The sequence below is a fragment of the Ascaphus truei genome, chromosome 4 (genome assembly GCF_040206685.1).
Source record: "Ascaphus truei isolate aAscTru1 chromosome 4, aAscTru1.hap1, whole genome shotgun sequence".
NCBI classification, from domain to species: domain Eukaryota; kingdom Metazoa; phylum Chordata; class Amphibia; order Anura; family Ascaphidae; genus Ascaphus; species Ascaphus truei.
The window spans coordinates 114,916,435-114,933,289 of record NC_134486.1 but is presented as its reverse complement, the minus strand read 5'-3'; the positions used below and the strand labels follow the sequence as shown (position 1 = coordinate 114,933,289).

Genomic DNA, 16,855 nt, shown 5'->3' with positions numbered 1-16,855 from the left:
ACCAGGGACCACAGTAACTGCCCCATGAGTTAGGTGAGTCTGCCGAAACTCCAGTTTCTGTAACAGATTCCAACCAAGATCCTTTAGAAGGTACTTCCACCAACGTCAACAGAGATCCAGGGGCACCTCCTGAAGGAGCAATGGGTAATGGGCCCACGTCGCCTGTACTCATATCAGTGGCTCAGACGAGCCGTCCTTTGGACCCCAGGTGACCAAGTTTAAGGCCAGAAAGAGACTTTGTAGAGACTATTACACCCCCTATGTCAGAGCCTCAAGCTCATGATTACTACACCCCCGAAGGAGTTGCAGAAGAAGAGCTTCGCAGAAGTCAAAGAGCAAGGCGCCCGCCACTAGGGTGGCCTATGATTCATTTGGGGCACCCCACTACGAGACTCAACAGTGGTCTGATAGCAGGCTAGTGTCTGTAATAGCCATGCTCACGAACTATGTAATATTGTTTAAAGCCAGTGCAATACGTTAAGTTGTATATACATAACTCATTTATTTAGCAAAACACAACGTTTTGTGGCCTGCCACTATGTCACTTGATAAAGACCAATTAGGTCAAAATGTTGTGTTTGGCTCAATAAATGAGTTAGTTATTTCAAATCCGTTTGTGCCCTGTGTTCCTTCAGCTACTACTTGCATTGGATTGATTACAGGCTATCGTTCAAGCACAGGAGCGTAAGTGTATCATCTTTTATTGTACCATTTTTAGGTGTGCAGCATTTATTTAATAAAGTTCTATATACATACCATGCATTTACCATTATATAACTTCTCTTTTTTATGTTGTTCCCAAGCGGGAACGTTGGGGATTCCACAAGAGGGAGGATACATCCAGGTCTTCCCCGCGTCCCCTTATCTCCCAGTTAGTAGCGCTGCCAGGGGGAGTGTGCAGCTGCAGCGGGAGCCACTCCGGGGCACTGCGGAGGTACGTGGGTGTCAGGAGGCCGCAGCTGTCGGTGGGGCGACCGGGTCGCCTGGCAGGTGCGTCGCCATCTTGGACGGGATTGCACATGCGCAACATCCAGCACATGCGCAGAGAAGCATAATTGTGGCAGCCAATACGTACAGGCTCCGGAGAGGGACTACAAGTCCCAACAGCCTCTGGGGCTGAACACCACATGAGTTAGGACAGCCAATAGGGCTCCAGGGCAGTAAAAGATACATTTGGCGTGCTCAGGGGACCACACCAGTCAGGAGCAGGATGGAGTAAGGTTAAGGTAGTGTCTCAGGTGCCAGTGGCCCTGAGACTAGGCCTAGAGTACCCCCAGGTCCCTGCTAGGCCCCGACTCACAGTAGATTGTGGTTGCTTTAGGGAAGGCCCCTAGATAGGGACGCTTCCCCATTATTGTACATGTGTCAGGGACACAGTGAAGATGCCGCGCGGTGACTTGCGGCCTGTGGTCTGGGACTAGATCACCACGTACCATCTTAGACTCTCAAAGGTGAGACCATCTTACCGGAGTTCACCCCGCGCAGACGCGGACGACGACGATGTTGCTGGATCAGCGGATCCCTATTGCTAGTCGGCCGCACCGGGTACTGGAGTACCCCGCAGGTAACTCAAAAAAGTGCACCAACAATTCACAGGATAGCGCTACTCCATACACTTTTGGGTGGGCCCGGACATTGGGAGAAGGACATCAGGGTATTGGTGCCTACCACGCAATGTACTTTGGGGACACTCACTGCTGGTACTGTGTGGTATTGGTTGTTATATTATATGTGCGTTCAGTAAAGGTTGTTATTATATACCTGTGTGTGTGTATTACTATCGGCATTGTTCCTGTGAGGGGTTCATCCTGCTACGCCGGGATCCCTCTCAGGTGGAGGCGCAGTACCAAGGCGAACACACGATCACCTCAAACTCCCAGTGGCGGAAGTTTAGGCCTTCTCTTAGCCAACAGGTAACGGCAGTACCGGTAACCCCTTCTAGTCACTCGGAAAAAGGGCTACATATATAATGTATAACCCTGTTCACCTAATGTAACCATGTATTTGTAACCATTTATCTGTCATCATAATTCTGTGCCCAGGACATACTGTACTTGAAAATGAGAGGTTACTCTCAATGTATTACTTCCTGGTAAAACATTTTATAAATAAATGCCAATCTGGCACTAATGCTCGGAAACTTGCTTTAGTGCCTGATCGGCATTAATGCACTTTAGACCATAACCCCTTTGTGAGTTAAAAAACCCTGAAATAAGATATAAACCTCTTGGCTTCCAGAAGGGAAAAATGCATGCTCACAGTCCCTCCATTTAGCCTCCTTTTCTGGGTAGGTCCTGAATCATGGGCCTACATCTGGAGGTGTTCCGGCTCTACAGAAAGCTTACCCCTCATTGGCGCGTAATCCTGGCTATAGCGGAAAGGATACACACATACATTAAACTGCAGTACATACATTTAGACACACTCACACTGACCTCAGCACACAAATACATACACTTATATACACACACACTTATATACACACACCCTGATGTCATCACACAAATACATACTCTCATACTGACGTAATTCCACCAATACCCACATACTCATACACACACATTGCCCGCAGCAGACAAATACACACATATACTTACACAGACTTTAGCATATAAATACACAAAATACACCTAACTGTCTCTCTGCGGCAGTTTATTTTGCCCCTCCCCTTCTAGAGAGGAGCTGCACTGATAGGGCATTGGGAGAGATTGAGAAGCTACCCGTGGAGAAACTCTTCTCTCCCAGGACTGCGGGTGATAGGGAGAAACTGAGGCCAGACGCAGGACTTTTGGGAGGTACTTTATGTTTAAGAAGAGGTTCTTGCCCTCTTTCAAGATGGCCTGTAGACAGCTTCCAGTGGATGTGTCAATTTGAGAAGGTTTTTTTGGCTTACCTGTAGCTTCCTGTCAGTGGCCATTTTAAATTCATACATATGCCGGGGGCACAACAGCGGTGGATCTACTCCAGGATACGATTGGTTCATGCAAAATTTGCTACATCCCGATGTAGCCAGGTTCCCCCTTGCGCACTCACCCCCTCCTTCTGTTATGCGAGCCTCGCGTTGGTTGTAGTTGCGGCCGGTTGCCAGTTGCGCGGTCTGGCCGGTTGCCGGGGACGCGATCGGGCCGGTTGTCGAGGCCGCGATCGCGTTGCTGGGGTCTCGGCGGTCCGTGGAGCAGGGCGCCGCCATTGGAAGATAGCTCGCGCATGCGCAGAGGGAAACCCGCGAAGCCCTAGCCTACCAGGGAAGGGATTGTCCAGGGACTACAGATCCCATGAGCCTTAGGGAACCCCATGTGACGCCAGGGAGCCAATAGGGCTGCAGGAGCTCCCTGCTTGCAGGGAATGGATACATTTCGCGGGGTTTTTGCACACAGCAGTTGGTGACTGGAGCAGCTAGGGGAAGGAGGTAGGGTGCAGGGGTCAGTGACTCTCTGCACTAGGCCAGCAATCCCCTAGGCCCCAGACAGCCCTGAGTCATCCTAGCTGAGTATTGTAGGGACAGGCCCTAGGTTAGGGACCCTGCCCCATTATCTATTGGCTAGTAGTGTACCACGAACATTGATCGGTTGCTAAGAGGGAGCTGGACTATCTCCACGGAGACCAAGCTAGCAGTGACTGCGGCCTGCTGGCAGCAGACAGATCCTCGCCAAGGTACAGACGGTGTGGAGCTGCTGTGATATTATCCACCAGACATAGTGGCTGCGCAGTCACACACACATATTGGTATATGACTTGGGAGTGCGAGACATTGGGTTGGGGTTACTGGACATAGGGTGGGATCACTCTTTGGAAGGTTAGCGTCCGCCGTGACGCATAAGGTTAGCGTCCGCCGTGACGCATAAGGTTAGCGTCCGCCGTGACGCCTATGTGTTAGCGTCCGCCGAGGCGCCTAAGGTGGTAGCGTCCGCCGCGACGCATAGAGTGTGGGCTACTGCTGTAGTGCAAGTTAGCGTCCGGCGAGACGCCCTGGTCAGGTTGCCCTTAGCGAGGGACACCTGTTGTTATTTGTTGATGTTGTATTCATTCTATGCATAGTAGTAAAGGTATTAGTCATTATCAATTCCGTTGTATGTGGTTATTGATTGTCCTGCGAGGAACCACTCCCCCTCTGGTGGGAGCCATCGCAGGTGGAGGCGTTGCACCTATTGTAAGTGGTTGTCCATAGTATTGTATTGCCCCAGGTTCCCCGTGGCGGAAGCTCAGCCCTCCTGGTTACAAAACAGGTACAGCACCACACTGATAAGTAGTCAGATACACCTACAGTACCCACCTCAATCTCACTTAGGGTGGGGGTAAGAGGGCTACATTTGGAAGCGCTGCTGAGATCTCAGACCTGGGGTGCCCTATTCGAAACAGTATCACCAAAGATCAGCAACATGGTAATTCCCTCACGTCAAGAGGTCCACGCGTGGGCTACCACCGTCCGTGAACCACCTAAACACGTTGTGGCCGTAGGGAACGTCCCGGCGTTAGTGGCAGAAACTGACATCCGGGACTCACTGAGAAAGCTCTTAGGGCCAGATAATATATGGTACCATGGCCGGGTGTTCGACTCTACTTGTCATTGGAGCGCCCAGAAGCGGCCCCGAACACTCTAGTAGCCCCCGAGTGCCCGCCAGAAGGATACCCCCTTATATATTCGGACTTACCAGTAATAAGGGAAATGTTTTCACTAAGAGTCTCTCCTCAAGATCCAGACGAACCGTCCACCAGTACCTGGACACCACTTGCACCCCTGTCAAGTACCCCAAACCGGGGTGACCGTCCCCAACTCAAAGTCTCCTTTACCCCAAGCACCCTCACGGAAGCCGATAGCTGGGCTGACAGTCCGCCCTCTCTACCCGACCCCGTACCCCGCGAGGATCACCCCAGGCATACCAGAGAGAGGGTAACGAACGAAGGTTCCATAATGGGGGTGACGCTACCTCAATTCGTAGAAGCTTTCACCCTGGCCTCCCAGTCCCAAGGCTACCGGAAACTTAAGGCCTTCTCGGGAGTACTTCCAATACCCCAGGGGGAGGAGGGAATAGACCTTTGGAGGGAGAATGCAGTAAAAGTCGTAGAGGAATGGTCGTGGACTGACAATGTAAAGCGGCAGCGTATCATGGAATGTCTTCGGCCTCCCGCCTCTACCATTGTGACCATTCACAGGGACCAACACCCCGAGTTGACGGCGTTGGAAATGGTGGCGTTCCTGTTGGAAGCGTACGGGCTAGCAGAAGACGAAGTAGCGATCTGCACGAAGTACTTCCATCTTTATCAGAAGGAGGGAGAGGACTTGTCGGCTTTTATTCACCGCCTACAGCTGGTCTTGGGAACCCTCCTCAATCGTATATGCTGATTCTCGCCTCTGGGATGGATGAAGCGCTCCATAAGCAGTATCTGCGGGGATCAAGCCCCACTCACCCCATAGCCAACATGCTCCGCAGCAAGATAATGGACGGGGGCCCCTATAAGTTCACCGAGTTGCTGCGGCAAGTGAAATTACAGGAGGCTCATGTTATGCTACACTCAACCGCTAAACCTAAGAGCCCCTCTGCCTCCAAAGGAAAGGGCTCTACGGAAAAGAAGGAAGAGTCGGCTGCCTCGTCCAAGGGGTACAAACCAAGACCCCCCGACCGACCACCTTCCCCGTCCACGAGTCGTCCGGAAAGCCGCCCGGTTGTATGCTATAACTGCGGTAAGAAGGGTCACATCCTCCGTAACTGTCCAGAAAGAGAAGGTCATCCAGAGGAACACCCTTCCGATAGAGGGAAATCGGCCCGATCAATGGTCTGCAGTGTACCTATGGCAGAAGCTGACCCCGAACCCCCTCAGTCTGGAACCACGGATGCCCCTTCTGATGCTGGCCCCAGTGATGACGCCTCACCCTGTGAAGCTTACAGTCAAGTGGGCCCTGCGGCCATCGTGCCCGTGGTACTGGAAGGGATATACGCATCGGCCCTATTGGACACAGGGTCACAAGTAACCATAATATATCGCAAGTTCTATGACCAGCACCTTCAACACTGCCTCCTGAGGCCGGCCGAACATATGAAGGTTAGGGGGTTAAGTAATGAAGACTACCCCATCGATGGGATTGTAAGGGTCCAGCTGGAAATACTCCAACTGAACACCGGCAAGAAGCACCCCATGCAGGTAGCGGCCATGGTATGCCCGGAGCCCCAAGACCATTGCAAGTACCCAATCATCTTGGGAACCAATGCGGACATAGTACAAGCTATAATCCGAGCCTACTTGAAAGAGACCAACGAATTGCCGCTGGCCGATTCGCTCCTAGACCCCATATTACGAGAAGAGTGCCACCGGGTATATGCCTTGGAGCGTCATGGGGACCTCTACAATCGTCAACGCGGACTGACGACCATATTACCAGGGGGATTACCAGGGGGCCGTCTGGTGTTGTTATCCTGACCGAGACGAGGACGACCAACTGTTCTCGCTGGAGAGTGCGCCTGAAGAAGAGGAGGTTCATAGAGGGTATAGAGTACTACCCGAAGTGAGGGAATGGACGGCTAAGATCCCTCTTCGAACCCACGTGTATGTGCAGAATCTCTCCCCCTTTCCGATGGAATTTGATGTCGATCAGAAGTTGGGATGCATATATCCGGTCAGCCCGGTGGGAGCCACGCCTCAGGTGAAGGCGGCAGCCGCGCATGAGCGGGTAGTCGATCTGGACTTCAACTTCGGCGAGTCGACGCTGTCCACCGAGTGGAAAGAACGGTTGACCACCCAGCTGCTTCAACGACGACATGTGTTCTCCACGAGCGAGATGGATGTGGGGTGCAGCCGCAGTGCCCAACATACCATTCGAATGAGTGATGCCACTCCGTTCCGGGAACATTCTCGTCGCATCGCCCCTCGGGATGTGGACGATGTGAGGAACGCCATACAAGACATGGAAACTGCTGGGATTGTGACGGAATCTCGAGGACCTTACGCGTCGCCCATAGTGGTGGTGCGGAAAAAGAACGGGTCCGTACGACTGTGTGTCGACTATCGAACTCTGAACAATCGCACGATCCCGGATCAGTACAACCTTCCGCGCATTGAAGAGATCCTGAATGCGCTGAATGGAAGTCACTGGTTTAGCGTGCTCGATCTCCGATCGGGATACTATCAGGTGCCTATGAATGCGGAAGACCAGGAGAAAACAGCTTTCGTCTGCCCCCTGGGATTCTATCAATTTACCCGTATGCCCCAAGGTATATGTGGGGCACCTGCTACGTTCCAAAGGTTGATGGAAAAGACTATCGGGGACATGATTCCCCGGGAGTGTCTGGTATACCTGGATGATATCATCGTCTTCGGAAGGACTCTGGAACAGCACGAAGAGCGATTGTTTAAGGTGATCGACCGTCTGGGGAACGAAGGTTTGAAATTATCCCTAGACAAGTGCCGATTTTGCCATACCTCGGTGACCTACGTGGGGCACATAGTGTCCGCCAAAGGGATCGCCACTGACCCTGCCAAGGTAGAGGCCGTAGTGAACTGGCCTCGCCCAGAGAACGTCACAGAGTTGCGATCCTTCCTGGGATTCTGTGGGTATTACCGCCGCTTCGTGGAAGGGTACTCGAGCAAGGCTAAACCCCTGAACAATCTGTTGAAAATATACCCTTCAGAGACCGGAATGAAGGCTGTATCGGCCCGCCAACCGTTCGGTGACAAATGGACATCTGAGTGTGAGCAGGCCTTCCTGAAACTGAAGAAGTGTCTGACCGAAGCGCCCGTGCTTGCATATGCGGATCCCGAACAGCCATACGTCCTGCATGTGGATGCCAGTCTAAATGGACTAGGCGCCGTCCTGCACCAGAAGCACCCGGAGGGTCTGCGGCCTGTAGCTTACATCAGCCGCAGCTTGACACCCAGTGAGCAGAGATACCCCGTCCACAAGTTGGAGTTTCTGGCTCTCAAGTGGGCTATCACCGAGAAGCTCCACGATTACCTGTACGGTGTCACCTTCGAGGTAAGGACGGATAACAATCCCCTCACATACATCAATACGTCGGCCAAATTAGATGCAGCAGGCCACCGATGGCAGGCCGCCCTCAGCAACTACAGCTTCTCCTTGAAGTATAAGCCGGGACCATTGAATATCGGGGCGGACACCCTCTCCCAAAGGCCAGGACTACTTGCTACCCCAGATGATGTGGAATGGGAAGAACTCCCAGGACCCGGAGTGCGGGCTATGTGTAAAACTGCCGCCATAGTTAATGACCAAGTGGCCTTCTCAGAATTACGAGTGGCCGATTCCTTGGGATGCCAGTCGCAGGCTGTCCCAGCCACCTACTGCGACTCAAAAGGGATGCACCTCACGCACGACAAGGTGTTCCAGTGGAAAGATCTGGTAGACTACCAAATACGAGATCCGGTCGTTAGTATCATCCGGCACGCCGTTGAAAAGAAGAACCCAGCCCTTCTGAAACGCGCGCCCAATGACTTGGTGGCCTTGCTCGTGCGGGAATGGGACAAATTCGAAATAGACAATTGCTTGCTCTATCGGGTGGTGCAATACCACAACCACCCGGATAGGCGACAACTAGTCCTCCCTAAGAACTTACAATATCTGGTGTTGAAGTCCCTACATGATGATCATGGACATCTTGGTATAGACAAGACTTTTGGGTTAGTCAGAGATCGCTTTTTCTGGCCCAAGATGCGAGAGGCCGTTGAACATCACTGTCGCCGCTGTACTAGGTGTATTCAGCGCAAGACCCTACCTACCCGAGCCACCCCCATGGGCCATCTAAAAAGTTCTGGTCCTATGGACCTCGTGTGTATGGATTTTCTGTGTATTGAGCCTGATAGCCGGGGAATATGCAACGTGCTGGTCATCACAGACCATTACACTCGGTATGCTCAAGCCTTCCCTACTAAAGACCAGAAAGCCATCACCGTGGCGAAGATATTATGGGAAAAGTACTTTGTACATTACGGCCTTCCCAACCGCCTTCACTCTGACCAAGGAAGGGATTTCGAGAGTACATTGATCAGGGAACTGCTCAAAATGCTGAACATTGCCAAATCCCGAACGACCCCGTATCACCCCGAAGGGGATGCACTACCCGAACGTTTTAATCGGACCTTACTAGACATGCTCGGAACACTACAGAGTGCTCAGAAATCGGAGTGGAGTCGACACGTGGAAGCTTTGGTGCATGCGTACAATTGCACCAGACACGAGTCAACTGGATTCTCCCCATACTTCCTTATGTTTGGGCGAGAGGCGAGATTGCCAGTGGATGTGCGTCTTAGAGTCTCAACGGATGGGATACATAATGCTACCCACTTCAAATATGTGCAAAGACTCAAAGACAGCTTGCAGCAGGCGTACCAGCAGGCAGAGAAATCCACCACTAAGCTAAATGCTGACAATAAGAGGCGATACGACCATAAGGTCAGATATCGGGAACTTCGGCCAGGAGATGCTGTGTTGCTTCGGAACTTGGGCGTACCAGGCAAACACAAATTGGCCGATCGATGGAGAGACGGAGTGTATGAAATAGAATCCCAGATGCCTGGCCTCCCGGTCTATCGCATCAAAGACACTGACGGCCGAGTAAAGGTATGGCACCGCAACCATCTTCTTCCCATTCCACAAGTGGAAGATGAAGAGACAGAGATACTGGCTACACCGCTCAACGGTGAGCCCGACTTATCAGAGCTGGGTCAAGAGACTGTCAATAACGAGACCCACTCTGAAACTCCTGAAGATCCTATGGAAGGACCCTCTCAAAGGGACTGCTCCACAGAAGGGGCATCTCCCGGAGGAGCTACGGGTAAAGGGCCCCGTAGGCCAACGCCTACTAAGGTGGCACCAACAGGCCAGCCTTTGGATCCACAGAGCCCGAGCTTTGTGCCTAACAGAGACTGTACAGAGACATTTCTCCCCTCAAGGGAAGAGGCTGAGCCTCAGGACTGTGTTTATTACTCCCCCGAGGGAGTTGCAGAAGAACAGCTCGGACGGAGCCAAAGAATCAGGTACCCTCCAACTCGGGTCACCTATGATAAAATGGGGGCACCCCATTATGAGGCTCAGCAGTGTTCTCGGAGCAAGATCCAATCTGTGATTGTGATGCTCACGGAATTGTGTAATATTGTATAGAGTCATGCATGTGCTAAGTATGTGTCAAATGCATTTTCATTATATAACTGCTGTATATAGTTACATTGAGTTGTGTTCCAAGCGAGGACGTTGGGGATTTTACCAGGGGGAGGATGTAGCCAGGTTCCCCCTTGCGCACTCACCCCCTCCTTCTGTTATGCGAGCCGCGCGTTGGTTGTAGTTGCGGCCGGTTGCCAGGGACGCGGTCGGGCCGGTTGCCGGGGACGCGATCGGTCCGGTTGCCGAGGCCGCGATCGCGTTGCTGGGGTCTCGCCGGTCCGCGGAGCAGGGCGCCGCCATTGGAAGATAGCTCGCGCATGCGCAGAGGTAAGCCCACGAAGCCCTAGCCTACCAGGGAAGGGATTGTCCAGGGACTACAGATCCCATGAGCCTTAGGGAACCCCATGTGACGCCAGGGAGCCAATAGGGCTGCAGGAGCTCCCTGCTTGCAGGGAATGGATACATTTTGCGGTGTTTTTGCACACAGCAGTTGGTGACTGGAGCAGCTAGGTGAAGGAGGTAGGGTGCAGGGGTCAGTGACTCTCTGCACTAGGCCAGCAATCCCCTAGGCCCCAGACAGCCCTGAGTCATCCTAGCTGAGTATTGTAGGGACAGGCCCTAGGTTAGGGACCCTGCCCCATTATCTATTGGCTAGTAGTGTACCACGAACATTGATCGGTTGCTAAGAGGGAGCTGGACTATCTCCACGGAGACCAAGCTAGCAGTGACTGCGGCCTGCTGGCAGCAGACAGATCCTCGCCAAGGTACAGACGGTGTGGAGCTGCTGTGATATTATCCACGCCGGAGTTCACCCCACGCGTAGGAGGATATCCCGGCGGATCCAACCCCAGTGGTATAGCAGCACCCGTGGCTGGAGCCCGGGCAGGTAACCCACAAACTCACGTGCACCAACAAGGCCTATCACCAGACATAGTGGCTGCGCAGTCACACACACATATTGGTATATGACTTGGGAGTGCGAGACATTGGGTTGGGGTTACTGGACACAGGGTGGGATCACTCTTTGGAAGGTTAGCGTCCGCCGTGACGCATAAGGTTAGCATCCGCCGTGATGCATAAGGTTAGCGTCCGCCGTGACGCCTATGTGTTAGCGTCCGCCGAGGCGCCTAAGGTGGTAGCGTCCGCCGCGACGCATAGAGTGTGGGCTACTGCTGTAGTGCAAGTTAGCGTCCGGCGAGACGCCCTAGTCAGGTTGCCCATAGCGAGGGACACCTGTTGTTATGTGTTGATGTTGTACAGTATTCATTCTATGCATAGTAGTAAAGGTATTAGTCATTATCAATTCCGTTGTATGTGGTTATTGATTGTCCTGCGAGGAACCACTCCCCCTCTGGTGGGAGCCATCGCAGGTGGAGGCGCTCCACCTATTGTAAGTGGTTGTCCATAGTATTGTATTGCCCCAGGTTCCCCGTGGCGGAAGCTCAGCCCCCCTGGTTACAAAACAGGTACAGCACCACACTGATAAGTAGTCAGATACACCTACCCAACTCAATCTCACTTAGGGTGGGGGTAAGAGGGCTACACCATTATAATACAGTACGTGCAACTAGTTCTTATTCCCTCCAGTAGCTCGCCTAAACCCTCCCCCAGTCACCGGCTGGCACGGAGGGTAAAATAGGAATAACATTGATACAGTGAAACTGAGAGAAAAAATGCTAGAAATCCCTCAAAAAATCTGCCTTGATACAAATATGTGTAAACCAATAATTGAAAACCATTTGAAAATAACATTAATCCCTTGTGATGATCACTGGACAAGCAAAAGCTTCCATGGGAACAAAACTAAACAAAGAATCAACAGCAGAGAAATGCAATAAAAATACTTTCTCATAGCAATAATAAAACTCGGTTCTTCTGTTTACAGTATGTTGTTTGGAAATGTCACTGTAAGTGAGCAAACTAGAGTAATCCTTTCAAGTGTATTTGACCCCATAAAACACTATCAAAGCAAAATACAGCTGCCTAAAATTAAATACCATCCAAGTATAATTTTTTGCAATGTTCTCATATTAATGCAATGTACGTGTTCCTTACTGAATTTTAACAAGTAAACAGGCAACATAGAATTTGTATTACTGTATCAAAGCTTTGATTTTTGTATTATGTAAGCACAATATGCATATAACCACATATCAGGGACTGAAAAAAATAGTAGCCTGAACATAACATTTGTTGTAGATAACCAAGGGTCAGGAACTAGAATGCCAAAGCCAGCCACGAGGAACTGTAATTCACATAGTCAATGATCAAGCAACATATTGAAGCATAGGAAAAACAGGCTTCTAGGCCAATGATGGCAGGTGTGGTGCTCAAGCACTGATTGGCCTGTATTATTGTTGTAGCCCCCTTTCTCCGTGATTAAGGGAACTACGTGTGCTGGGTACCTGTCTGGCGTACAGGAGGCCTGATCCTCTGCTACTGGGAGCCTGGGGTGATCTCGCTCATTGGTACACAGCGCCTCCACCTGAAAGGGATCCTGGCACAGCAGGATAACCCCTCACAGGAACCAATATAGCAGTAAATACACACACAGGTATAATAAAGGAGTATTTACTGAACATGCGACTCTACTAAATAACTATACCATACAATATACACAATAATAAACACAGGGGAGTATCCCCACAGTACTTAGGGTGCGGTGGCACCAATATCCCTGGTGTCCTTCCCCAATGTTAGTCCCCACCCAAGTGTAGGGAGTAGTGATACCCTTGTGGACCGTTGGTGCACTTTACCTCCCTGGGCACTCCTGTACCCAGGTACCAATGAACAAAGTAAAGGATCCGACTGATTCCACGACGGGGGTCTCTACGAAGCCGCTGCTCCTTGTGCGTCAGATCCACCTCTGAGGGAGCTCCCGTTGGAGAGTGTCCCTGTAAATATCTATTATAATGCCTGGGGTACGGTCCCAGACCACAGCTCACTGCGTGGCTTCCTGTCACCAGTGGGCTGACACCGTTGGGTGCTAGTGGGGAAGCGTCCCTATCTAGGGGCATTCCCTATAACACACAAACGAGGGAATGGGGCCTACGGGGCAATCTTGCCTAGTTCAGGGGAACACTGCTATAGATACCTATGGGGATTTACAGATGAAAACAGCCCAATTAGCTCCTTTGCCATATATAGGGGTAGATCCACAAAGCTTGCCTAAAGAGTGAACGGACGTTAGCTTCCCTGACTTTAACAGAGATCCATAAAGCTAAATATATGCAAAATAACGTCTGTTAGGCCCCTCATTTACATATGGATAATGCAGCAGACACCCCGGCACTAGCAGGCTAGCTGGCTCACGTTAGTCATATTCTATGGAAGATGCCAGGTATATATTGCAATATTGCATATACATGACATCTGCCTTCCCAATGAAAAATAATTAATGAACCCCTTAAAATCCATAGCAGCCATGAGGGGCATGCATTTTGAATGCCTTCATGGTCACTAAGTTAACCAAGGGGTAATAGACATACCCTAACTACCCTACTATCCAGGGGTACAACTACTATGGCATACAAGGGGTTAACTCCCCTTTTTAAATCAACCACCCTCCCCTGGGCAGCCTAACCTCCCTCCGTGGGGCACCTAACCCCATAACCTGACATCCCTACCCCACCCCCCCAACAAACCTACCCTATTAGCCAAAAAGTTGCTAATAGGGCAAATGACCAACATAAACAAAATATACACTAACACCCTAAGCAATAAAATTATTTTAAAAATACAATTACACATACATTATTATATGTACATACATACAAACTGTTAAATTATTTAAATTAACCGATTGAGTGTTAGTGGGGCTACCGTAGCCATAATGGCACTCAATGGGAAAATGTAAAAAGCCAAATCAATCCAAGCCTAATGGCCTATTTGTAATTGACTTCCATCTGTGGCCTGGTGTCGAGGGATCCTCAGCTTGACCGACGCCCTCAATTTTCATCTGTAAGTACTGTATTTCTTTGAAAATCTTCTTTTCTTCTTTCTTCATCTGTACCTCTTGAAAACTTCATTCTTCAGCCACCAGATGTGGCTTCTGCTGCAACTTCCAGTGTTTTGTGAGAGCTCTGGCCTTCTACAGGGGGACCAGAACTGTCACAACAGACAGATTGCTGCACCATGTGATTGCCACCTTTAATTATGGCCACAGATTTGGCCAACCAATCAGATTGATTGTATCGCCATATGATGCTGTTACCAATCTTTTGTGACAAGCCTGGCTCCCCTATAAAAGACCAGGGCTCACAAAAGACTGGAAGTTGCAATAGAGGTCACATCCTGTGGCTGAAGAAAGAATATGTCAAGAGGAACAGATGCAGAAAGAAGAAAAGAAGATTTTCAAAGAAATAGAGGTGAAGAATCTTCAAGCAACAGAGGGACGAGGACGTCAGTCAAACTGAGGATCCCTTGTCGTGAGGCCACAGATAGCCGCCGATTACAAATAGGTCACGGGACTGGCTTCATTTGGCTATTTGCTTTTTCTTGTTTTTGTTTATTTATTTTTGCCACCGGGCGTGTGGATTAATTAAAATTTTGCTGGTTTTTGTGTTTTCATTTTTTTTTAAATGGTTTTTGGCCATCAGACCTTTTGGAATGTTTTTTTTTTGTGTGTGTTTGGGCATCTATTGGGTGGATATGGCTGATGAAAAGGGAACAATGTTCTGTTCATCGGTGCTACCAATGTATGGTTACAAAATGTCAGTATATAAACTGTTGATACAATTAACTTGCTTGAAGAAAGGATTATTATGGCATCATGAGGTCTGGTACATATTCAGAGATAAATGCTCAAAATAAGGAAGGTTTTGTATACATGTCCTGGTTGATAATACAGATAGTAGCTGTAGTGTCCAGCCCTCTCTGATTTTCTTCCTAAATTAAATCTCTCCCTACAGCTTGCAATAGTAATGTCCACCAAAGTTACTCCCACTGTTTGTCACAATTGTGTGGTAAGTAAATGTTAGTACTCACGATGAGATGCCATCCCTTCCACCTGTACGTGCCTCACATTGTGAAGTAGATGGAGGTAATCCGGTCAGAGAAAAAACGGAGCACAGCAGCAAAAGAAGGGTAGCAGAAGCAGCAGAGAGTGTCACTATCTTACGAAGCGCCAAGACAGGCGTGAAACGCATTAGAGTGCACTTACTACATGTACGCCATGTTGTCACTTTTTCATTAAATTGTTTTTAATATAGCCTCAGTATTGTAGCCCCTCTTTTGCTGCTGTGCTCCGTTTTTTCTCTGACTGGATATGTTGTGGGGGCTCATTGCCCTGAAGTTGAGGCTTGCAAGTAGTTTGGGGTAAGTAAAAATATTTATTTCAGCCACCCATTGAATGCCATTGTGGCTACCTAGGCTCTCCTTGAGAGAGCCTAGGAAGCCCCACTGACACACAATTGGTTAATTTTAACCATTTAACACGTGTGTGTGTGTGTGTTGAAAAAGCGGTGTAATGCGGCAGGCATAAGCTTATAGGGATCCATGCTAAAATGGATATGAAGCAAAAAGTGACACACTGTGAGTGCTCATATTCATGTGATTACAAACAATACCTTGCTGCAGTGGAAACATTGTATGCTAATAGATAAGGGGAAAAGGCAGGTTTGTGGGCCTGTCTGAGACATGTGGATGTGCTCATAAGTGGTATTTTAATTTGATATATATATATATATATATATATATATATATATATATATATATATATACACACACACACACACACATACTGTATACACACAGCTGTGTACTTTTTTTTACATTTTATTATTTTATTGGGGTGTTGTTGTATATCAGGTTTATATTGGCCACAAGCCCTATTAGCCGCCTATGGATAGTAGGTCTACTAGCCAGTACTGTAGTGGGGGATTGGATTTGTTGGAGGGGTGGTTTACTGGGGTAGGTGCCCTGGGGAGGGAGCTTAGGCTGTCTGGGGTAATTAAGGTGGAGGGGAAGAAGGGGGTTAACCCCTAGTATGCCATAGCGGTAATAACATACAATGGGTAAAATAGTGTGTTAGCTAGGGTATTTCTATTAACCTCTTGGTTACTTTAGTGACCATGAAGACATGCATAGTTCATGCCTTTATGGGCACTATGGCTTCCAATGGGTTAATACACAGGTTTTGGCTACATTTTTTTTGTCTAGTCCAGGGTATTCACTTTGGATTCCTATATTGCTGCGGCATAAAGGAACCCAAAGTGACCCACTTCAGAACCCTGGACAAAAAAATGTTTGATACCTGGTATTAGGTGTGAGAAGCACCTAACTCTAGGTATAACCAGGACCTAAAATAACATAGCATAAAGGCCCGCATTAACAATAACGGCCTACTGTGGATCAGCATTGAGGTCATCCACACCGCTTTTGCTTATCATTAGCACTAACATCCATTATAGTAACGGAAGGGCTTATTACTATTGAACAACAAAATTGTATTTTTGTATCATTTATCAAAAATCATTTATTTTGTATCATTACAATTGAACAAAATTCATCAACAAAATTGAAAACAGCACTTAATGCATCGTTAGTGAGCTTTGAAGATCCCTGTTAGCACTTAATGAGATGTTAACATCTTGTTAAGTCACTAATGGACCTTTGTATAGGCACCCCATAGAATTTACCCCTAACATCATGTTATTGCAAGATAAGACCTTAAACTTTAGTAAGGCAGATTTTAATAAACTGAGTAGTAATACAATGGGATGATGTTTTTGCAGGAAAAAATGTAGA

At 49.1% G+C, this 16,855-nt stretch overlaps 1 protein-coding gene across 1 annotated transcript in view; it reads left to right on the top strand.

Moving 5' to 3' along the window:
- Positions 1-5,107: 5,107 nt before the first annotated feature.
- The window catches only part of LOC142492287 (uromodulin-like), a 63,185-nt gene continuing 51,437 nt past the window's right edge, over positions 5,108-16,855 (top strand). The window contains exon 1 of the mRNA XM_075594958.1: positions 5,108-5,333. Within this exon, the coding sequence (XP_075451073.1) occupies positions 5,108-5,333 (226 nt within the window). The remainder of the gene's footprint in view (positions 5,334-16,855) is intronic.